Source organism: Paralichthys olivaceus, chromosome 24, assembly GCF_024713975.1.
Source record: "Paralichthys olivaceus isolate ysfri-2021 chromosome 24, ASM2471397v2, whole genome shotgun sequence".
Classification (NCBI taxonomy): Eukaryota; Metazoa; Chordata; class Actinopteri; order Pleuronectiformes; family Paralichthyidae; genus Paralichthys; species Paralichthys olivaceus.
Window position 1 is genome coordinate 11,433,303 of NC_091116.1, and position 25,088 is coordinate 11,458,390.

The 25,088-nt window shown below is 41.8% G+C and overlaps 1 protein-coding gene across 16 annotated transcripts in view; it reads right to left on the reverse strand.

The window, feature by feature from the left end:
* The window catches only part of dmd (dystrophin), a 177,029-nt gene that overhangs the window by 107,223 nt on the left and 44,718 nt on the right, over positions 1 to 25,088 (reverse strand). For all 16 annotated transcript variants that reach the window (XM_069520600.1, XM_069520599.1, XM_069520596.1 and 13 more), the window contains exons 2-6: positions 13,651 to 13,712; positions 4,065 to 4,157; positions 3,345 to 3,425; positions 2,804 to 2,896; positions 476 to 577 (exon numbers count right to left, since the gene is read on the reverse strand). In XM_069520600.1, coding sequence (XP_069376701.1) covers positions 476 to 577; positions 2,804 to 2,896; positions 3,345 to 3,425; positions 4,065 to 4,157; positions 13,651 to 13,712 — 431 coding nt within the window. The remainder of the gene's footprint in view (positions 1 to 475; positions 578 to 2,803; positions 2,897 to 3,344; positions 3,426 to 4,064; positions 4,158 to 13,650; positions 13,713 to 25,088) is intronic.

Sequence of the window (25,088 nt, forward strand, 5' to 3'; positions counted from 1 at the left end):
TTTGAAATGTAATGCATCCACAATTTCAAGGTTTCAATAGAGGAGAATAAACACTGATTTGAATGAAAGCAAACAAAATTTTAAGTCAATTGGATTTTTTTTCACCTTGAAAACTTTTTTGTCTCACTGTCTTTTAGTTTCACTAATAATATGATGGCACTTATCCCAGATCTGGATCACCACCAAAACCTTATTATTATTTATCTGTACATAAAGCTTCATGAAATGTGTTAATGAAGAGGTTTGCGTTATCCTGTCACACAGACAAGAAAAGGAAAATGGGTGTAAACATATAAATACCACAAACAAATCAAAGGCAGACTAATGTCCCTGCAGGATTCTACTCATCAGACTTATCAATGAAGACAGACACAGTTACTTCACATTTACATTTCCTGAAGATGCAGGTGAGCCTGCTGAGGAGGAGAACCTGTGGAAAACAGAATGAAACTCAGGGAGCACAGAGGGAACATACCTGAGGATACTGGCGCGTGTTCTGACGAACCCAGCTCAGCAGAATCTTCTCACTGTTGGTCTGCTGTAGGCCCGCCATCACATCCTTCATCACATCCTTTACCTGCACACACAAAAACACAAATTAACACACATCCACGTGCAAATTACAAAGGATTTGAACATGTAGACGCTCGGATCGGAATCTCACTTGTGGCCCATAGAGGGAGGAATTTATATGAGGCCTCATAATATTTGGATTATTAATGAATTAGTTGAATAAGTTGTTGCTGGAGATGAATTGGCTCCGTTAAATGTCTTATTTTCAACTTATATATCATAGCTTGATGCTAATGTGATGCCTGGTGATGTAACAATACAGCAATAAAGAGACATTTTAAAAATATCTGCTGCTTTCTAGCAACGTTTTGACATGGCCTGTCAGTGGAGACGTACGTGGGTAACTCCACACTGTAGCACACACTCAGTAGAAGTGCACAGAACACAGTCAAAGAACAGTGGTGTGCACACACATCCCTACACAAGCCTGTGTGTGGAAGTGGTTGCACCGTGCACAAGGTGGATTTTGTGAGTGACAGTTTTAGAGCACTCGTTCAGGGCTCGGAGGGAAAGAGAGAGAGAGAGAGCTGTTACACCTTCACTGCCCGGCTGGGCTTTATTCATGCATACCTTACCCTCAGCGTTCTATCAGCCACATATGCACACTCACACATGCATGTTCACACACACACACGCAAAAGGTGATTTAGTGTTTCCCTCGTCTGAGCTCCAATTTTCTTATACAACTCAGCTCTCCTCCTCTTCATCACTGACCTTACATTCTGGACTTTGACACACACACACGCGCAGCCTCACACTTTTGCAGCCTCACACTTTTGCAGCCTCACAGTGTGACCAGTGTTAGCAAACTTCTGAGCATGGGCTGGATGGTCAAGTTGAAAGTGTTGAACCCAGTCAAAACGCATCGCAAAACACACTCACACACAACGTTTGATTAAACCTGTGAAGAGAGTTCAATGTAATTTGTTGGTGAGGCAAATTCCCAGCAAGGGGACTCACGAGGATCTCTTTCATATCCGTGCACACACAGACACACACATGCACACACATGCACACACAGACACACACATGCACACACAGAGCTTTGTTAGCAATTCCTCAAAGAATGTGGCCTGCCAGGTAAAAAAAAGGGCTCATTTGGGAGTAGGTCACCGAATGCATTTCCACTTTAATTGGAGGGGCGCTTTGACAAAGACTGCTGTACACACACACACTCTACACACTGACAGAGATGAGCACACACACACACACACACACAGAGGAGCACTCACAGTCTGGCATACGTGCCCACACACAAGCAGAATGATAACCTCCAGGGCGTAGCAGGCTTTAACATATTCATAAACTACATACACAGACACACACACGATCACAATCACTCAGCCAACACAAGCAACTCATTACAGACCCGTGTTTTTCTGTTAATCGTGTCATTAAGTCTTTGCCAAAACTAGTTTTATTGAGACATTAGCCTCAATTCAAGTTGATGTGGAATAACAAACAGAGATATATTGTAATGTGCACTACACTGACTATACATGATGTTGGTTTTAAACACTGAGTCCATCACGGAACACACTTTGAACTTTAAATACAGCAGAGGGAGAGAAGTAGCCAGTAGTGAAGGATTAATATTGCTCTGTGAACTGGAAGAAAGATGAAAAGCAGTGAAGAAAAAAGCCCAGGAGAGTTTGAGACATAATGAAAAGAAAAACATTAAAGGAAACTTGTAGTGCTGTTTTATGCACTCACACTTAATGTGGCCAGTGGATGTGCAAACCCCTGACGTACCTCAGTTTTCTGCTCAACATTTTCTCTATCTGGACCGCTCTGAATTTTAATGAAAAGTGCTGCAGAAGTGGACAAATATTTAGTCCCCATCGTGGCCTGGACGTCTTTGTGTGTCGGACTGAGATGTACACAAGCTCTCTGCTGCAGCTCCTTCCGTTTGTGAAACAGGTGTTAATGGTGTTGATGCAGTTTAGTGTAGAAGCTCTAACACCAACATGGGTGCAGACATTTTCGACGATGTATCTTGTTAATCTTCGCTATAAAACTTTGTGTTTCCCTTTAAAGTGACTCATTTGAATGCAATGCAATTTAATTATACTGTTAAATGGATTTAGCTGGATGAGTCAATACTCATCAAGGTCAAGGTAAATTAAAGAATGTACCATCCATACAGACTATGATAGGTTGCAAATATTTGCTACAACTCTAATTGAAACTGGAGGCTTGAACAAAATGACTTAAACCTGTGCACACACACCTGCCAGTGGAGAATGATGCTCCAGATGAGCCCGAGAATCAGTTTGTGATTCCCATCAACGATGTCTGCCGCTCCGATGTTCACCAGTTCAACCTGTGGGAGGGACATGCAGACAGAAAACTGTCCTTACACCATTCATTTAACACAATCTATTGATCATTTAAATCTAATTTAACCTTTTATTTCAGCTTGAGTCGTATGATTCTGTTAATGAATATATTGTCTTTATCCATGCATCTTCTCAGCCTTTTACTGTGTTCACTCTTTGTATTGTTGTCACTGCAAAAGCATATTTGAAAAAAGATAGATAGATATTTTTCTTAGACAGGAGGGTGAAACCAACCCCAAAGACACAAGGTTAAATATATATGGAAATGAAGTTAGAGGGCAGTTTAATTGAAGTCCCTCCCTGTTGCTGACTTGAACCACTGATTTATTTAATGTATATTAATGCAGACATATTGTACTATCACGCATGCTCACATCAGGATGAAGGGGAAATTGTGTGTGTCAGTGTGTGTGTGTGTGTGTGCATACTCACATTGTTCTTTTGCAAGATCTGCAGAGCACGGTTGACATTGTTGAGTGAGTGAACGCGTGTAAATCCTCTCTCCAACCTCACCTAAACACACACACACACACACACACACAAAAAGAGAGAGACAGAGGAGATTATTGTGGCATAAACAGACCTTGCTCAGGGGCGACCATTACTGCTACAAACAGCCATACTCCGATAAAAGTAGTGTGTGTGTGTGTGTGTGTTGCCTCTGTTTGATAGAAGAAGGGAGAGGCTGAGATGAGGGAGGAGAAGGAATCAAGGTTGGGGGAAGATGAAGAGAAGGACAAACAAAGTGAAAGGGTAAAGAGAGACAGAGGGACACATTGCAACAAACAAGACGAGGTGCAGGAAGTGAAGAGAGCTGGAGGACAACATGAAAACAAGGCAGGAGGAAAAGTTGGACTGACACTGTGGGATGTGCTGGTGTGTGTTTGGTTTTAAGTTTGGAATCTTGGCGGCAGTTGCAAAGTGACATGGCACAGCCACGTGGAATTCTATTCATTTGGCCATGTTGGTTTCCAAAAGGTTTAAAAATAGATGGATCTTCTTCTTCACGCTATCCTCTTCTGATGACTGAGAGCAATACTGCTACAACAATCTGGCACAAGTCTGGTATCTGGTATGTGTCTGTGTAGATATGTGTCATAGAGGGAGTGTGTGTGTGTGTGTGTGTGTGTGTGTGTGTGCATGTATTTATACCAGCTCATGTCCTGCCAGCCCCTCCAGCAGCTCCAGCAGGCGTCGTCCATCACACAGGTCTGAGAACAGATCCTCCACAGGTGGTTTCCCTGTCTGAAACACACACAAACATACAATTATCAGTAATTTACAGAATCAACGAAAATGGAACGACTGAATTTACAGTCATTATAAATATTTCATCTGTGAAAGTCGAAGGGGTCAATCTGCATCTCGTCAACGGCCAAACTACATCAGAGTAGTTTAATGTGAAGATAACACTTAATACCCAAGAGGCTGTTCTTTATCACCGAACTTTAATTTTCCCTCTAACTCTCTCATGTGAGTCTGATCATTATTTTCAATTGAATTAATGACCTTCGTGTGTGCACAGTTTATTAGAGGTGTCACAACGGACTGAAGATCAGCTGATCCAGACTGGTTTTACAGCAACAGTTGATTTAGCAAAGTGAGCAGCGCAATGGTACATTTAGAAATCTGGTAAAAACCCAGTGAACTACGTAATTAGGAGAAAGTGTGAAAGGAATTGGTGAAGACAGGAGAGGAGCAAGGACACAGACAATAAGTAAGCAAAGTAAAGACAGGCCGTCTGCACTTCTTTATATTTTGCCGGCGGCCTCGTGTACAAATGACATCGTGAATCTTCCCTGCACGGTTACTGTCCCGCTTACTGAGACAGAAATCTCTTCTCCTGCATCGATCATGCATTATTACAATGATGGCTGCCACGTAGAGGTCCCCACTTCTCAAATGTATTAGTGCCGGCAGTGAGACAGAAAGAATGGAAAAGTCGAAATGACCCAGAAAAATAATAATAAAAAAAGAAAAAAAAAGAAAAGAGGAACAAATAAACACAATACAGAGAAAAAAGTAAAAAATAGAAAAATGTACTTCTGTGTAGTAAAGAAATTCACGTATCAATCTTCTGAAACAACCTCTCCCTATCAGTTTCCCTCAATTTGTCATTTTATGCTCTCTCACTCTGTTTTTATATTTTACATTCACTGTCCTCCACACACTCATTCAGATTTCTTTCTATTTCTCTCGTGTTCTTATTTTCCTTCCTTTGTCTATCTTGTGTGTGAGGGGGTATGTTTTGGGAGTAGATGTGTTGTTATTAATAGGTTAAGGACAGTGCGTTGGTGTAGCTGACAAATGAAGAAAGTACACTTGAACAAAGATAAAAGAAAAGAAAAGAAAAAGGAAAATGAATTTAACATTAATATCCTGGAGTAGAGGCAGCACACACTTGTTCTTCCTTGTTCCTGCCCCCTCAAACCCATTAGAAATCTCTCTCTTGTCCATTTAAAAGCCTCCTTCATATTTCCAGTATGCTCCAAATTGATGTTCCTATGGTTTCAGCTCCCAGAAGACTTACTTGAACCTTAGAAACTGGTCTATACTTATAATTTAAGACTCATCAGAAGTGTACACACACTGACGCAAGGTGACAAATATGTATTCTATTCAGAGACTCCATCCAGGGCAGCTGTTTGTTGTTTTTCTCAGAATTACAGCAAATCAAATCACACTGTGCTCTATTTTTTCTTGTTGTGGTCGTTGCTGTTTTTTTCTCAAATGAAAGACAGAGCGCCTCCTGCACTTTCTGGTGCCCTCAAATCTAAAGACCGAGCCACAGGGGCAGCTGGATTTGACCCCGCGCCTCTCGGTGGAGGGTTGGAATGAAAAAAGAATTTTCCTTTAAGCATTGCTTTTCGTCACATCTGTCTGAAACAAGATGCTGATTTGTGAGACGCAGCCTGAAGACTTTTATTCGGGCTTATGATGCTGTGCTATTTGATCTACACAGTGTCTCGCCTTGTATTTTCTTTCTGGCTGTGGTCCCCGAATCGTATTTGACATTTGAAGGGCTCTGGAGGCTCTGCTGTGGTAATACAAGCTGAAGAATGAACTGCCTGAGCACAGGAAATGACTTACACTATTTTTGTTAAACATAAATAGAAGTAGATAAACTTAATGAGTCAGTCTCTCAGAATCTAATTTAACAAAGTACACAGGACAGTTTGTTTGTACCTCTACGTCTTTGATGGCACCTTCATAAGATTTGTCCAGGGGAAATAAAAAATTGTGCTTGCGCTGCTTTTGAGAAATTAAGTTGTACATTTTTAAATGCATGTTTCATCTCCCCATTACCTCCAAATGACTCCAGAGCAGTGACTTGTTTCGCTTTTAATTGTGTGTGCACACTGGTGCGAGCAGAACCAACAACTTTGCTTCATTAGTTCCCAAGTGCTGAGTTTTACACATCAGGTAAAAGGTGATAGTTCTATGAAATAATGAAGAAGGGTGTTTGTGTTGCATGGACACATATCCACAAATTAAGTACAACATGAATGACACCACTTTAGAGTGTGGTGACGACATAAAAGCCCTAAACTATTATTATACAATGGTATAATACTGCACACTAGGACGAGTCTGCTGCGAGCGGTGTAGAAAGAGCAGGAGGTGACGGTTACATTTCATCCTGAATATGTATGAACCATGTGAAATTTCAGCAGCAGCGCTCATAATTCAGCAGTGCTGCCGTGCCGCTGCCGGGTGCAAAAGATAATTTCCAGGATTTTCCCCGTTGACAAATGATAAAATGAAGAAAACACTACTTTACAATTCCAGAATGCATAAAAGAATGTGATTTGGTCTTTGTGGAGGCTGAATGTACAAATGAAGCAGCTTTTCACAGCTGATAAAATCAAAGGTGTGGACGGTGCAGCGTCCCTTCTGGCAACAAGCAAAACGTCCTGATGTGGAAGACGCAGCAAAGTCTCTTTGCGATGCCTTCACTGCTTAAGGCGAAGCTGGTGATCATGGGATTTTTAAGATGACACAATGATGATGGGATAAAACTCCAAAAGAGATGTTGGATATTTGTGTCAGACTAGAAGCCTTCATTTTGATGAATGGTGAACAGTCTGCATTTAAATTGTGCTTTTCTAGTCTCAACGACCAGCGTTTCACACAATGAGTCACAATCTACATTCAAACAGCGCTTCTCACTCTGCAGGCACCGCCCCCTTCTCTGAGGTCATAAAGGTGGAAGGATACTTGGCAACATATTGATTGGTGGTAAATCATTTAGCTAATTTGATTTATCCTCGCTATTAAAAAGCTCATCACGGTGTTCTCAATAATCACTCTAATGTGCAGGATCAGACTTCCTGTGATTGCGTGCACAGGTTGAATGAGGACGAAATCAAGACAACTTCAGGTTGGGCTGATTATTTTCCAGGATGTCTCCTTCTGATGGAGACAGGAGACGTCACCATTTGCCAACGTCAGTCACGATTAGGGTTGGGTTTTACATATCACACCCCGTGTGATCTCATTTGGTCCCAAGTCATCGCAGCATATACTGATAATGTCTGTGTCCCCTGCCTTCATTTACATGTTTTACGTGTGTATGTAATGTGTTTTATTTCCTGCTTCCTGGGGGAGAGGACGACCCACCCACCCCCCAAAATAAGAAAAAAAGAAATCCCATGTGTGATGAACCAAAACACAGATACAATCGTTTTTGGGGTAATGAGGGGCAGCCGGTTCTCTGCATCTGCCAACTAACACGGTGAGTGTGAAATCACAGGCACGCTCAGTCCTGATTTCATGATTCGTTTTCTTCTCATCTTCTTCCAACACACACACACACACAGACACACTAATAGCACACACACGATGCCAGGGACACACACATCCATTATATAACTACAGCATGGGGTTCGAAATCATTATGACACACACACAAGCAAAGTTTCATTTTCAGAAAAACAGTGATGGCAGTGAGTACAATGACCTCTACCAGCATGTGACCAGAATGCCAAACACAGCTGACTCATTCCTCACATGTGTGTGTGTCCGTGCTTGTGTGTGTGTTTCAGTGTTTTCTAAGCCAGGCTTCTCTTCCGACACACAAGGATGACTCATTCTGTTTTCTCCAAACTAAAGAGGGTTTATCTTTAAATGCCAAAGATTAGAGTGAGGACAGGACTAATCTGTAAATTTGAGAATCATACATCTATAATAAAGACATCTAGTCTAAGTGTAACTAAGCGTGTCTGCCTAATGCTTCTGTCGGGGGGGATACACACTGCACTTGCCTATCAGTGCTCCTGCAGATTACAGCTCGGGTGAGTGTAGCAGCTTTTTGTCATGTCTTGACAATCATCACCGCACTCAGCTGCAGCCTCAGTCAGCTCAACAGCCACAAACTGCTGCGTGCATCACATCCAAATTCCTGCTTTATTTAGAAATACATTAGTGTGTTAAACTTGGGAGGCACAGCTGTCAGAAACGTTTGTTAAATTTACTTCTGCTCTTCCGGTTTAAAGTGAAAGGAGTTTTATTGGTTTATTTAGCAGCAGCTTTGAAAACCAAGTGCCTCTTCACAATAAAATAAGGTCAACTACAGGTGCGACAGACTTTCTGATTGTCTGGATGAACTGATTCTTTTCTTGATTGATTGAATTTTGCCGTCTGATAGTATTACTGCTCTAAAAGTACCTGTACCTCTACTGAATGCATTCATTTCACATGTTATTTTTGATCCACAAAACACAACCACAGGGACTATTTTTGCAAAATCCGTATTAACAGTTTGCTCTCCGTCCCCCGTGTCAGACAGAAACCCACCAACAGCTCTGAAAACACATCAAAAGCTGAGCTGTTTCGACATGTCAGCTCGTGTAATTGAATTTTCTAACCGGTCCTCTGGGGTGACACGAACTGTAAATCACAGAGGAAGGAAGATGACATGATGGGTGGTAACTTGCTCGACTGATAAGAGGACACGAGACGGTTAAAGACACTTTACATTTGAGCGAGTGGGTGAACAGCTCACTGAAAAGGATTGCTCCGTACAAATTGCATTTCCTTACTTCCACCTAGCGACCACTTATCTTCATTCTCCAAGTGTCTGGATTTCACAGTCAGTGTGACATAAATAATGGTAATGTCTTGCTTTTCCTGGCAGAAGCCGGTGGCAGATGAATAACTGCTTTGAGTTGCTGCTATTTTTTTTCCCACTGACATAAGACATCAGTTGTTTGACTGACAGTTAACTAATTCATGGGGATAGAGTTACAGGAAGAATTACAAAGTGATGCACACAGCAGTTTTAGAGTGTGGCCGGGGTTATGATGTCCAACTGTCAGGTTCACTGTCCAAAACCAATTGAATTAAAGGAACATTCAATTAAACTGTCACATGATAATTGACAAAACATCATACCTGAGGCAACTCAGTGTTGGAACTGGTTGATCTCTTGAGCAGAAAATAATCAAAATGCTGTGTATTTGTGTGATCTTCTTTTTTCTGTTTCTGTTCTTATTTATATGCTGTTACAATTTGCAGCTTTTCCCTCTTACATTCCAGCATGTTCCCAGTGTGTACAGAGCTGTCTGCTGTCCATGAAAGAAGAGAAAGAACATGCCAGAGGTGACAGCTGTTGATTATAAGGATAATTCCTTATTCTTGATGTTATTTTGTATCTTGCAGAGCACGACAGCTCATTAAATGTGAAGGAGTAGTTCAGGACATTGCTCTCACTGAGGGAAAAACTGGGGACGGTGGTGAGCCACCATACTTAGTATATTATCACTTTGATTATTTTTAGGGCACAATGTAATGCATGCAGACAGACCTGACAGAACACTGGGGTCCTGTGTAAATGCAGTCTCTCATTCTCTTTGAATTACATCCCAAAACATTCTTGTCATGATTATTAGATTAATCAGTGGATTCATTTTAAGGAAATTCTACTAAAATAAATATGTGATATTATGAAACCTCTGATCTTTAAAGAAAAGCTGTTTGCATGTGCTGATACACTCGACTGTGCAGATTGATGTTTGTGCAGAGTTGGTTTTTAAATTTATCTGCTGAAGGGGAAGTTCACCAAAACATGTCAGCGGGATTTATGACATCACAACTAGTCTGGAAGCCAATCACAGACCGAGAGGAAACTTAGACAAGTATGATGAGGAGACTAGAAACCTGCAGGTCACACACACACACACACACACACACACACTTCACAGTGCCTGCCATAAGAAGAAGGATGGAAGGGAATGCTCCTTAAGCTTAGGTTTAATCTGCATGACTATAAAACAGGTGCTTGCAGGTTCCATTCACTCATCAGCTGAAGTATGAATCTTCTGCAGAGTATAGTACACATGCCCTGGACAAACAAAGGTGTAATCCTGCCATGTACTGTAATATTTTCCTGGACATATGTTTAAACCTTGAGGCATTCTTGAGAAATCTGCTTCACAAGAATGGGATGAATGGAAAACCCCAAAATAAATTGCCTGTGTCCACTGGGAGTCAAAAAACCTATTGTCCGATCTGAAAAGTGTATCTTCACTTAAGCTGGTTTTATTCTCTTCACTCTCAATCCAGTTCAAACTAATAGAAGGTTCATGTTGGAGCAAACACAACCGTTGAACTTGTTTGTGTCATCAAAAAAAGAAACTGTTTCCAAAGAGAGAAACAATCCTGTGCCGAACTGTCTGACACAAACACATTATCATATATATTGTCCTTGGAAAAGTTGTGATGAAGGATTGCTGAAGGGTACGTTATGTGCAGACTGCATTTATTTACAAATTCATACTTGAAAAGAAAAGAAGAGAGAGGGAGTTCATAGAAAGCAGCCAGCCTGGACGGCTCCTGTGTCTCCTCCACACACTCTGAGTGATGTGATACTTCTCCGCATAAGATAACTCCGTGCATAAGTGGAAACATTTACCCGGTAACTGAGGCATGTCTGCACACTAAAAGCCTTTGCAGACTGGATGTGTTGATCTGTGTGGATGTCGCACTGAATCAGCATTTCACTGAGGTACAGCAACATCTGCTGGGGTGAAGTTCCTATTTACTTTCACTGGAAACATCACATCTGTATTGTATTTGCATCAACCCATGTGTGAATGGCAGGAACCTGCCTGACCTACCGCCACGCAGCACAATTTGAATTAGCATTTAGATTTAAAGTTGCAACAAGGTAATGCTAGTGGCCTGTATTAGGTGTGTACTTGAATGTTGACATGAATCACCAGAGCAAATGATCTACCCGGGATACATGGATGAGTTTAAGGGTTGGATTTGAAGCTGTGTCTGAGGGACAAGAGGGATATGCTCTGAAATGTTTGACAGGAAGTTGTGTTATTTTATTGCCATATCCCCTGAACTGAACCTCCACCAGAGCACTTCCAATTCCTGTCTGTTATGGGGTGTATGAATGCATTCTGGGAATTGTAGGAAACACCAGAGGCATGTTTTAATATAAAAGAGGAAGCGTCAGACATGTAAATTGCAGATGACATGTGGTAGCGTATGCTGGAATCAGCAGCTGACACCTGAATAAAGTGGAAGTTGTGGTTGGTAAATAAAACCGAGCTCAGTTTCCTGGCTCGGTGACATATTCCTGAAGAGCCTGTTTTGCTGAGTAGCAAATCACACTAAAGTCAGACACGACGCCTCTTCGCCAGCAGCCATCTCTACGACTCTTTTCCCATATTTCTCACATGCACCTGTCGCCGACGAACCCTCCATCGTCAGCTCGAACCTGCTTGCTCTGCCCTCCTGTCCCCGTCTGAACTTTTGTTTTCCCTTCACTCATCTTCCTTTTCTTCCTCCGCACCCCTTCCTTCATTTTTCATATCCATTTCTCCTTGCCTCTCTTTCTTTTCATTTTCTCCCCTCCTATAATCGTACTTTCTCCCATCTGCTGTCTCACTATGTTTTAGTTTCCTGAGGCCTGTGTGTGTGTGTGTGTGTGTGACAGACTCATCTATCTAGGGTGGGGTACTCATTATGCTTTGGTGAGTTTGGATGGATGAGAAGGAGCTCTCTCTCTCTCTTTCTCTCTTCCTCGCCTGTCTATATCTCTCCATCTTTTTCTCCTTCCCTCTCTTAGTGATGGTTAGAGGGGATCAGATGGGCTGGATGGACAGATGATAAGAGAAGAGAGGAAAAGACAGGAGAGAGCAAGGGTGGAAAGAGAGGAGAGGAGGGGAGGGGAGAAGTTAAAAATGAAAAGTTGAGGCAATGGAGGGGAGAGGAAGGGAAGAGAAAACAGGAAATGGAAAAAGAGAGGAGATGAAGAAGAGAATGAAAGACAGTAGAGAAGAGGAGGAGAGGAGAAGACGATCTCTAGCCTGTGTCCTTCCTCTGGCTTTAGTCAGACTCTGTTTCAATAGCTGTAGCTCTTCACGCAGACGCACACAAATGAGAAGAAACAAGCGCACGTACCGCGTGCACACAAATTCTCTCCATCACCACGGCAACGGCACACCTCTAGCACCCTCGCAATCAACTTTGAAAATAGGAATAGAAGTGATGTGTCGGCACGTACCAAATACACACAGCACAAATAAACACTGAAATGTAATTAGAGTTCAATTTAAAGTGAGTGAATCAGTCCCTATGGGAGAGACACTAACTGAGTTACAGGACAACAAAGTGCACCAGAAGACAATTAGGCAGCAAAGACAAAAGACACTGAACAAAGTGCATTTTAGGATAAAAAGAAATATCCCTTTCTTCTTTAAACAATTCCAACTACAGTATGTAGAATCACAACAAACAGACAAACCTGTCCTGCCTTTGGGTTTTTCTTAATCCAAGCTTTACCGAACAGACTCTCCTGAGAGATTGGACGTGGAGGGAATAACCTTTGCGTGTTTGTGTCTGTGCCGGAATCTCAGCTGTAAAAGGAAATGCCTCAAAAATTGTCTGGTAGAAAATAAAAGGACTCAGGCCCATGCTAAAGGTGATGGACGACGGTTTGGAACAAAAACACAACATTTCATTTTCTACTTCACATTACCCTGCAGCATTACTCTTCACTTCAAGGTCTGATTCCAGTGGTTTAAGCTGATGCCAATTTCTCAGTGAAGCTCTTCTCACTGGAGATCATTCACCATAGAGCAAGAACAGTTGCATTAAGTTGCTCTAAGTTGATAGAAAGGTGCCACAAAAGAGGCCACCACCTCCTTCACCTCCCTCAGTGTCTTTGAGCATAAACCGTAAAGGAGGTGGAATGAAATCTCATTACAGATGTTGTGTCGTTTAATTGAGGGACTCATTTAAGTAGCTATAATATCAGATAATGCAGACTGAACGTCAACAACTTGACAAAAGCCAAGGCTATCGATGGATGGAAATTTAACCGTAATAATATGGAAATGACATCCCTGGAACATGCTGCTTCTCTTCAGAAAGCCACGAGTAAGAAATGAGATTACATTTGCATGTGATTGTTGCACAGGGGCACATGGAGGTGTGACCTGAAGGAGTCAGGCTGTATCTCTGCTGTAGATGTATGAGTCAAGCTTCGGCTGGACCCATATTGAACAATATCATGTAGAGCAATCCATCAAATGATGTTCCAAGTGTGTGAAGGAGCTTTTACTTCTCTCTTGATCTCTCCAGAAGATACAACATATGCATTATAGTAGATAAGAGTGAGAGAGAGTGAGTGTGTGTGATCACGGGCTAGATGCTCCTGCAGTGTTGATGGGTAATAGATGGGGAATGGGGTCGATAATGGAGAGAAGGTGAGTCGTCTTACCTTAGACAACTGTGAGTTTACCCATTTTGTGAAAGTCTTTTTCTGAACGTCCTCTCTTTCATCTACCAGGGAAAGAACACACAGAGAAAAGAAGAGTCAGGAGTTGTGTGTGCAGTGTGTGTGTGTGTGTGTGGGCCATGACAAAGAACATAAACTGGGTAAACACACAGACACTTATACCTCTACAAAACAGATTCCACCTCACACACACTGTGTGACTGACTGGTTGACAATTTAAACATGTTGTTGTGCTTCTTTGCATATCTGAATACAAGCTTGTCTCTCTCAAACACACACACACACACACACACACACACACACACACACACAATCACACACAATCACACACACACACACACACACACAGGAAAGTGAGTGGTGCTCAGCCCGATAAGAGGGGCTTCATGAATCTTGCTCCCGGCTAATTGTATCCTCATCATATCAATCAGCTCACCACTTATGCGGCTTCTCCTCTCAGCCGCCACTGTCACATGACAAAGCAAAAAAATAAAGACAGAAAATATGTGGCCATTCCTCTGCTGTCAGTGAGAAATCTATTACAATACAAGCTTTCTGGCTGAAATGCTAACTTCCTAGGAAAAAGAGAAAACAGCCCTGTTTTCCCAGCTTTCCGAATTAAATTGATTTACAAAAAGATTTGAAGTCGACCACATTTGAGGGCATGTTGAATATTTAAACCTTTATTTGGAAAAAACAGCAAAAACATCTGAATCTTCTTAACTTAAATTTATGAGGAACGCAAAAAAGCATCTGTATTATACAAGGGAAAGATTCACTGAGATGCTGAATGATGATATTCAGGAGGGAACCTCTCAGAAATCAACACAAGTGTTTCATAAATTATCCTACGGCAGGGACATTATCTTCCACTGTACATGCATTTCTTGTATTTGTAGCAGAACAATATTAGGGTGACCTGTGACATCCATTACAATGGAAATGACGACATGATGACTATAATAACAACTCTCGCCCGCCTCTCTCATTTGACTGGAAATGGGGTCACTTCCTGTTACTACGGATAATAAATTACACTCTCATCCTGAAAAGGAACATCAGGTTAAATATTATACCAGCCGAACTAACAGAACACTGTGCGTGTGTGTGTGTGTGTGTGTGTGTGTGTGTGTGTGTGTTGACACCAGCCAGGCACTGACTAATGGAGCTGATAATGAAACTTCTCCTTTAATTAAAAGGTCCCATGTTGAGCAGTGCACTGTAGTGAGTGGCTGGACACACGCACACACACACACGCACACACACACGCACACGCACACACACACACACAAAGGAAGGTACACACACAAACACAGAATCATACAGTCTCCAGCACACACACAGATACAATGTGAGATAATGGGAGACTGAGCAATGAAGCGTGAATGAATCATGTAGCAAACAATCTTATCTAAAGCAGGTAATCCATCCACATCTGTGTGTGTGTGTGTGTGTGTGTGTGTGTGTGTGTGTATGTGTGTTTGTGTGTGTGTGTCATGTTTTTCCCATGATGCTCTGTCTTGATTTGTTTCTTTCTGCGTTAACGCCTGTGAGAGTGTCGTGTTGAATGAATGTAGTTTCCTATGATGTGATTGTATAGTGTGTGTGTGTATGCATGTGTAGGACAGTTTCTGGCCATCCTTATAAATATACTTAAAAGGTATTTCTTCAGGTATTTATTATTTGTAGTGACATTAACATTTCCTGCATTAGTACGTGTAAGCTTTTCCTTTCACATGAAAATGTACTTGCAAAGATGCAGGAGGAGGAGAGATTGAAGGAGAGAGAGGCACGATCAATAGTCCATTTAAAGTATTGTTTTGCTGCGTCTCCCTCTTTCTCTCTCTATCACAGACACACACACAAAATATTAGCATTGGCACGCACAGACACTCACAACACTTACATACAACCACATGAATCTCTGACATTAAGAGCTTAATGTTGGTTTAGAGATGGGACAGGAGGAAGAGAAAGATAGGAGGTCAAGGGGTTGAGGTGGTGAAGAGAAGGATAGAAAACATACAAAAAAGAGGAAACACACACACACACACACACACACACACACAGCTTAAGGGATAAATAAAAACAGAAAGAACAGAAAGGAATTTAAAGTCAGAGAGCTGACAAAGAGAAAAAGGACAAAAACCTGCAGGATACCGAGTGAAAGACGGAAAAGAAGATGGAGGATCTGTCTCAAAGAGGTTTCCAATACCAGAGGGAGAGACAGACGAGTATCTGTGTGACAGCAGTCAGTCACAACGGCAAACTTTGTGTGTGGACTTTGCATGAGTTCCTCGTGCCTGCGTGGATTTCCCCCAGGCGACTCTACATCACCCTGGAATGGCTGTAAGTGTTAATTGTTGTTTGTCTCCATGTCTCTCACAACTGTGATGGACTGGAGTCCTGCCCAGTGTGAACCACCCGTGCTGACCCTATAAGATGAGCTGATACACGGATATAAGGATGTGGCTCATGGATGTTTTAACTCAGGGTGAGCGGGGGCTGTGAGACTTCCGTTGGCACAATCAATTAATCAGAGGATGACATGCAAAACAGCATTCCTGTCTGTTTGGACTGGAAATGCAGAGCACAGAGATAACTTCCAGGGACACAATGTCTGTTCACATCCTCTGGGAATACACTGTCCCACAGCATCACTTTTCTCTGGCTCCTACATAAGAGCCATCATTTGTTTTGGCAACATTTGGAGGTGAACAGGTTCCACCACAAAGCAGCATCTTAACTCATACATTACAATCCATCCTTGTCCTGATCAAAAGATAGTTTCTCTCTCCAAATGTGGTTTCTCTGAGATGTACTCAGAGAAAATGAGCTGAGCTCATGTAGAGCACCATATCTCAGCCCCGCCCGTCTTTCATGTTTATATCACAGAGCAATCCCTTCAAAAGCATTGGAGCGACTTCAATTACAGTATACGACTCCCTTATCAGCTCGCTGAGAGATTACATAATGTGTGTGATAATAAGAGGGAGAAAGACAAAGAGGGAAAACAAGCGTTAACAAACCCCATAAGGCAGCGATGGAACTCAGAGTGACCACATAGTAACACTGAAAATAACACTACAGACCTTTCTTAAATCTGCTTTAGTTTTCACTGCACATCCTGTTAACTTACAGTCTTTCAGTCAGCATTTCTGCTCTGGCAAACCTGCAACTTTTAAGCCTAAGCATGGAATCCCCTGGTTGCCTGATGTCAATTCCACTAAAGTTTATCCAAACAAGACGACCTCAACAGTTCTGACAGGCGGCGACACTTTCAGTGGAGAGAAGGAGGAATGATGTGGAGCTGCAGATGGTTGTGAAATGCAGATAAACTGATACGTCCGTTTAGTTTTACATCACAACACAGAAACTCATTCAAACTTCACTTTTAGCCACATGTTAAATAAAACACTCCAGTAAGACAAGCTCAGTACAGTTTATAATGGATCCTTTGACAGCAGCCACGCTCAAACTGGAACAGCTCAAACTGGAACAGCTCAAACTGCAGAAAGTCAAACAAAACTTGGCCAGATAAATATTGGTTATCAAAATGAATGTATCTGATGAATGTAAGGACCACTTAAAGAAAATACAGTTGTAATATTACCGAAGTAAAGTTGTTACTTTACAAGAGACAAGAAAGTTGTAGTTTTTAATTTTAAAATTGCATTTTTACGAGAATAAAATCATGATATTAAATTACAACTTCATTCTCATGAAAATACCACATAATTCTGGAAATCTCTTAAATTTCTTTTCTTCAATATGGCCCTAATACTCTGTCTTACTTATTAAAGATAAACTCGCTGATATAAATGTGTATTTTGTATTTCTGTGCCCTGACATTAGTGACAGTTGACGAGTCCTGGCAGCTGCTCGCTCAGTTCTAAAAGGAAGCTCTTAGCAGCACTATTTAAGAGAACTCCTGGTAATGAGATGAGACATTTAGTGGATATGGCCCCTGGTGGGTTCTCAGTGAAAAGATGCAGGGCAGGATGTGTGTTGATATTGAGGTAAACACGATAAGTAGATGAGAGCTGATTCCAGCAGAACCTGCTGAGTCCCTGGACAGCTCCACGTTCAGCACTCTGGACAGCGCCCGAGACGTGCGGTGGCTAATTTGTGGATTTCAGATGAACAGGTTTTCCAACTGTGTTCAGCATTCTATAGGAATATAATTAATATATATAAAGACTATGATGTATGTTTGAATGGGCAGATTGAATATTCATGCACCACCATGAAATTCATACTTAAAAATACTGCGTTTCAAGATATTTTGTTAAAGTCATCAGTAGTTTCTTGTTCGTTTTAGTCGCTGATTTGTTGATTTGATAATAAAAAGAAAAAAATGAGCTGTTCATTCTTTTCTTCACTTTTCTCAAATGTATTTATAAGCTTATTACTTGTTTGTGTTGTTTTTTTTCTGTCAAGAAAGCATAAGAAAAACTCAAGTAAAGGTACAATTCTACCGTGTGTACCTCAGAATGGTATTTTGTGGATGCATTATACACTCTGGACAAAGCTGATATTTAAAACTACACATAAAATCTTCCCTGTCACATGTTGCTAGAGGAAAAACATTAAAAACAGAAGTGATGAAACCCTTCAGCAGCACAGGAGCCATTTTTGTCTTCCGTAATGACTTTTGCTTTCAAAGTGGAACAGGACAAAAAGAACACTTTCCCCCAGGAAATGATTAAGAAGCCATAAATACATTTCCAACTTAAATCATTGCCTCCCATTTACATCTTAGGCGTTCAGCAGATGCTTACGCAGAGGACGGCTGACTGAAAGTGCAACAGTAAAATCTGTTTAAGACCTTGGCTCATCAACACTGCAAACAGCCAAATAATGAGTTCAGATGAGAAAAAGACAAGAAAAGCCAAAGTCCATGAAATAATCATGTATTATGAGCAAAGCAATAGCCAGATTAGAATCATGCTGAAGACACAACAAGGGCAATGTCTCTGGATATTATGTATCTCATCCTGGACAGAACCAAGAGCCTCACAGAGGCTGTCCACCTCCATGGACACTGGTGGTCTCCCAGCTGCACAATTAATAGACATGAGTGCATCTGCTGTAGGGGGTGAAACAACAATTTGAGCCATCACAATGTGTTTAAAGCTCCCATGTTGAATTCCCTCTGAGGAAATGAGGTCCCCAGAGAGGACACACACAGCCCAGGCCTGTGTGCTTTGAAATGAAGCAGTGAAACTCTCAAAGTCTGGCCTAGTTTTTTCTCTGCTCTGTCCCCAAGTCTGTTCACCTGTTGGCTAAAATAAGTCTGCAGCTGCAGTGAAGTGTAACACACTTTTCCAGCATGCAGAACCTGCCTATGTCCTCTGCTGTACTCCTAAAACTTTTGACTGTAACTAATGGTAATGAGCTGTAGTGGCTAACTGTTGCTGAACTATCATCTCAATCTCCATTTTTATTTTCTGTGTGAATACATTCAGCCGAGGTTAAAACTCCAGGAGATGTGGAGCAGATGATCAGATGAAGAAATCTGAAAAGAACTGACATGGACGTCATATTAAGACCAAAAAATCTCCTCTCAAGTAATCTGTTTTTCAGCAACATTTATTTTCTACCACTTTATCTGGAGATTATTAAGCAGAAGGGCAGTTGAAGTTGAAAATTAAACTATTAATCTCCGTATATATTAGCTGTAATTCTCCCACAGCTAATATAAGACACAATGTAATCCTCCTCTGCCCTGCGAATGAATTTGACATCACACAAAGAGTGATGCTTTTTTATCTCTCAGCCTGCACAGGCTGCTGCTGCTGCTGCTGCTGCGATACACTTGATTTATAATCATACGGCTATAAATCTTTGTAATTATAACTCATCCAGTGGAATTTTACACTCAAGAAAAAGGTTATTAAATTCCCCCAAAAGTGTCTGATAATAATACGCTGCAAAGTTCTGTTTACGGTTCAGCTGTTACCATGGCAGCCCTTCCACAGCACAACTGTACCCTCAGCCTAAGAGCCGAGATCACATTCAAATGAACTGATAATTAACGTAGAGTCTGACGCTAAATGTCATCTATATGTCACACATCTGCCCGGAGATTAGGCAGAACCTGTGCTCGTCCTCTTCAAAAGTAATGCTAATACACTGGTACTGTGTGTGATCCATGGATACATTCATTCTAACTGTCTGATCCATCATGGAGGACAGTCCCAACACGCCTGTCACCGTCCTAATGGAGCTCAGTGAATGTGTAAGCAAAGAAGCCCCACCAGGGCAAACAAGCGATCCATCTCCAGCGGCGGCGTGGCCCGGCGCAACAGCCGCTGTTTTGGCACCCGACTGCCTAGCAACGGTCACGGCCATTAGCCACGGAAAGAATCTGTGACCAGATCCAATCAGATCAGGTCATTACTGAGAGATGAGACGGAGAAGAAAGTGACGGAGCGAGGGGAGACAGAGAGGGAGACGGTGGAGCTGGTAGAGCGAGGGAAGGTGGGTGAGGAGGGAGGAGAGAGAGGGAGAGACTGAGTGATGAGGAAAAGAAAAGAGAGGAAGCCAGAAGGAGAAGTGAGAGCAGGGGGGAGAGAGAGAATGAGATGATGAGAAAGTGAGAGGCATTAATGACAGTCTTATGTCAGCCTCAATGTCAATTAGCAGCACACACACACACACACACACACACACACACATTCACACACACACTCAAACTAATGTCAGCATAACTTAGTCACAGTTATGCTCATATAACACCCACCTTCTTATTACTGAAACCCCCCCCCCCCCACACACACACACACACACACACACACACACACCTCCATTCACTGTAATTTTGCCAGAATGTAGTAACTACAGACAGAGCCTCAGACCGAAAAGAGCTGGGTGGGTGGGTGTGTGTGTGTGTGTGTGTGTGTGTGTGTGGGTGTGTGTGTGTGTGTGCATGTGTGTGTGGAACTAAGGCTGCCACAGATGTACTCCAGCCTTTTCCTCTTCAGCTGGAGAGGCACAGATGGACTGAACCACTGCTACCCATTTTCTGTGAGTATAAATGTGCAAATGTGTGTGAGTGTGTGTGTTTCTGTTTGTGTAGGTGTGTGTGTCTGATGCTGTTCTGGGAAAAAAATACATTTACAAGCTCCAAAATGTGGAGCTGATACCATCACTGCAGCCAGGGAGCAGGAGAAAGACAAAGAGAGGAGGAGGAGGAGGAGGAGGAGGAGGAGGAGGAGGAGGAGGAGGATAGAAGAACAAGGAAATGGGGGATGAATAAAAAACAGGCCTAAGTGGACATTTCTGTCACTCAGGGACTCAGGATTTGTTCAAGGAAAAGTTCTGTAAAGGAAACTGCTGCTGTTACAAAATGAATGTTGATTAGCGACAGTAGATTTATTTAGAGACTAAAAAGATCGTAATTAACAAGTGTGACACAGGGGAAATAAAAAAAACAGGGAATGTGTGAGAGAAAGATGAGTAAAGACTTCTTCCCATTGGCTGGAATAACCCTGTTATGCATCCACACCCCCACTGGTGGAAATATACAGTGCAGGGTGATGAGTGTGTGTGTAAGAGTAAGAGTAGAAAATGGGACTCGAGAGCAGCGATATTTGATTTTACTGCTATTTCTGAAGAAAATGTCAACAAACTGAAAAACACATACACACACACCAAACACAAAAACACACACCAAACACACACACACACGCACACCAAACAAACAGCAGCAGGAATCTGCTGAGAGACCAAAGAACCTGAAGCTGTTACACACCTGCTAAAGCAGCACAAGGCTCCTGCTCCTGCACTTCTCTCCCTGCACTATATTACTCCCTCTATTCAAATCAATTAGTGATTAACTGGCAAAAAACTGTAGACATTTGATTTTACTTGACATGTTTAACTGAGATACTGTAAATTATACACATGAATCACACAGCAAAGGAAATATGTCGCAGTTCTGCAGCAAAGCACAATTTACAGTAACTACAGTAACTCAGAGAGTGAGCCTGTCCATGCGTTAAGCCATTTTGCCATCGTGTGTGTGTGTGTCACTATATGCGCCACATGGCACAGCTCCCACCTGTTCCAGATTAACCCAGTGTGCTCCTTTGCCAGGTAAGGATTAACCTACAAACGCAGATTAAGCACAGACACAAGCGGACACAGGGAGCAGTCAGGCAGAAAAAGTGTCTCTCTCACACTCTCACACACTCACACACACACACACACACACACACACACACACACACACACACACACACACACACACACACAGTAGAGAGAGTCCTGGGATAGAAAAGGTGCAGTAGAAAGATATGCAGAAAAAAAGGGAAGATTGAAACAAATAACAAATAACACACACACACACACACACACACACACACACACACACACACACCAGTCACACAGTGTCATGATCGTTTCTGTAGCTAGAATACAGAGACCGATTCTCCTCCACAAGATACTTTCTAATTCCCCACTGCTCCCCTCCTCCATCTCCCATCTCTGTCACACCAGTTCATGTCTTCATAAAAGCAGACTCTTGTAATTACCACTTCTCTAAAGAAAGTTAATCTTTCCTCCTGCTGGGTTTTATGAGACAGGAAGCCTGGGAGGGCTTTTCTCCGCTCCGTCTCTCTTTCCGTCAAGTCATTTCAAACACTAAACAGCAGCATTGCATTTGCACAGTTGAAGAAGCAACGGTCTGTAGTTGTCGATGAATAAATGTCACCTTTTCAGATATTTGCACACACACACTCTATGCTGACGGGCTGCAAATGCATTTTCAGGGCCCTCAGGTCACACAGCCTCCATGGCACATCAGACCATGTCAGCTTTCAATTCAAATGCAAGATATGAAAAGTGAAGTTGGAGGCTCTTTGCTCTACCTGCAGGTTTGCTTAACTGCAACTGTCAATCTCTCTGCCAGTGTTACCAGCTCAAACTTCCCTCCTCTTACCTCAATTTTCATCATCCAAGTGTGGCTCTCTGCATTCTGTCATCCCTGTGGTTGGAAAACTGTTCAAATCTGCATTGAGCAGGGATTACTGGTACTTGAAACACATTTCAGGCCTCAAAACCAAAAAGGACTAAAAACAGATATCAGGAAATTGCTGAAATTTAAAAACTGATACTAGCAATCTGGAGCGCAGGAAAGCAAAATGACTTGTTTATTGGAATTGAAGGAGACAGCGAAGAGGCATTTTCTGCAATGCATGACTTTCATTAGGTTACACATAAGAGCCTGTATGAAAACCCACAATCTGCTGTGCACGGCTCTGCACAGACCTGTTTAGACATGCAAAATGGACAGGCGTAACCTCAAGCCTAATGGAGAGTGCCGGCCTAATTGAGTCCATCTCCGGTAGCTCGCAATCACTTTCCACTGACCTTCACGTCTTCTTCAACAACTTTTGCTTTATCTGCTGCCGGAGCAGAAATGTTTTAATGGACTTTCAAAGATGCCACTCAAGAGCCCCTCGAAAAGCAGCAGAGAAATGGGTGGGTTCCATCAAAAACACATAAAATATGGATGCAAATACAACCTGAGAGGAATCCAGAAAGGAAGAAAAATATACAAAATCCAGCCTGGTTTTTGTCTGGCATGTTACAGAGTTACTTTAACTTCAAGTGAAATACCAAAGTAAGTTAGCAGAAGTAAGCATTCCAAGTAGAATAAATCCTACACCATAAATATTAAATAATACGTGGCCTTCAGCAGGCTGCAGGTTCCAATCTGCCCCGACCTTTGGCCCCATTCTCTCTCCCCATTTACTAATTGCTGTCCACTGGCCTGTCAATAACAATAAAGGTGAAAAATGCCCATTATATATCTTAAATAAACAAACTCAATCTTTTATTTTGTTGCCTTGAAATGAGTTTCTCAACCTTTTATGTACATCTATCCTCAAATAATATGCAGGGACTTCAGAACAGAGACATATTTGTTTTTCATTTTACTGTCCATTTAAGAAAGAATAATAGAACATGTCTTCTTTCAAATTATAGATACCTCTGACAAAGACACAGTTATAAATGTAGAACAAACCCCGTCAGAAATTAACAATATCAATATGAACTTGCCTCCCTGGGAAAAATGCCTCCTGCTCTTTGAATGGATGAGTGAAACGATTGGTAATTTAATCTCTGAAATGATTTCGATGTCTTTAAATTGGGTTTATGAGACTGGAGGAAGTGACGGGTCCAATTTGATTTGTGTGGGACACTTGAGACGCAATTTATTCCCCAAGAGTAAAATGTACAGCTGCTAAACCACAACTAGACAAGTGGATATGAGGGGGATCTTTTTCTTTAGGGTCTGTGCTTCAATTTCAATTTGAAAATAATGTAATGGTGGACTATACATTGAAGTGCCAAGTGTCTCAGCTTTAATCTGAGTAGATTTCCATCACTACAGAAAGAACTGTGTGTAAATTATAGCTGTTATAACACAGCTCCCACGTTGCAGGGGTTTAAAAGTAATTGGACACTTGGCTACAGAAAGCTTTCTTGGGCAGCTGTCGTTGGTTCATGCACAGCCGAGCTCACAATTGGCTCAGAGTTTAGCCTGAGGGGACGTTATCTGGCAACTTGTGGAGTGAGGAGGAGAACATGCAAGAGACAACAGTAATTCATAACTTCAGTAATTTAGCAATATGGCACCTCTGTATTATTTAGGACTGCAATTATCAATTAATCGAGAGAATAATCTAGATTAGTTGTTTGGTCCATGAAATGAAAATCTGCAGGATGCAAAGCTGAAAAAACACTCAGATCTATTCTTATTTTTGAATTTGAATAGTTGCAGATGAATCGAGAAGTCGATTACAGATTGATTAAGTGACTGATAGCTGCAACCCTGATGTTATTGTAGGACGGTTGGAGCTGCAGGTGAAAGGTGGTGGGTCTTATTTACATATTCATAGATCTGCAGATAATAAATGAGGCAAAGGTGCAGTGTTACATCCAAGCCATTTCAAATCAAATGGGTAAATATACCATTGTAGAAACACAGATGATATTTTAGGGGTTTCATTGACGCCAGGAGACGACTTTAATGCAAAACCCATGGAAATAGCTCAGAATGTGGAATAAAATCATTATATAGAAAGCTGCAGGTAAACATTAAGAGCAGGAAGCGTCTCTGTAATTTGATTCCAGCGTAAATGAGTGACTATCACCCTTTGTAACAACACGAGTCACCACAAACAACTCTCATTCAAACTCTGTGGTGCACACACGCACTCTGAGTACTCATTAGGCCTGAAGCATCCTCAGGGAACGAGAGAGGCTCAAGAATATATTAGTTCTGATTATTTGTGTACATGAAGTGTGTATATTCCTGGTGATAATCTGGCGTTCCCCTGTGGTGATTGCAGTACAGCTCTTAAATCTTTTTTGTTTGTTTTTCTCTTCGCACTTGAAGCATCTGCGTT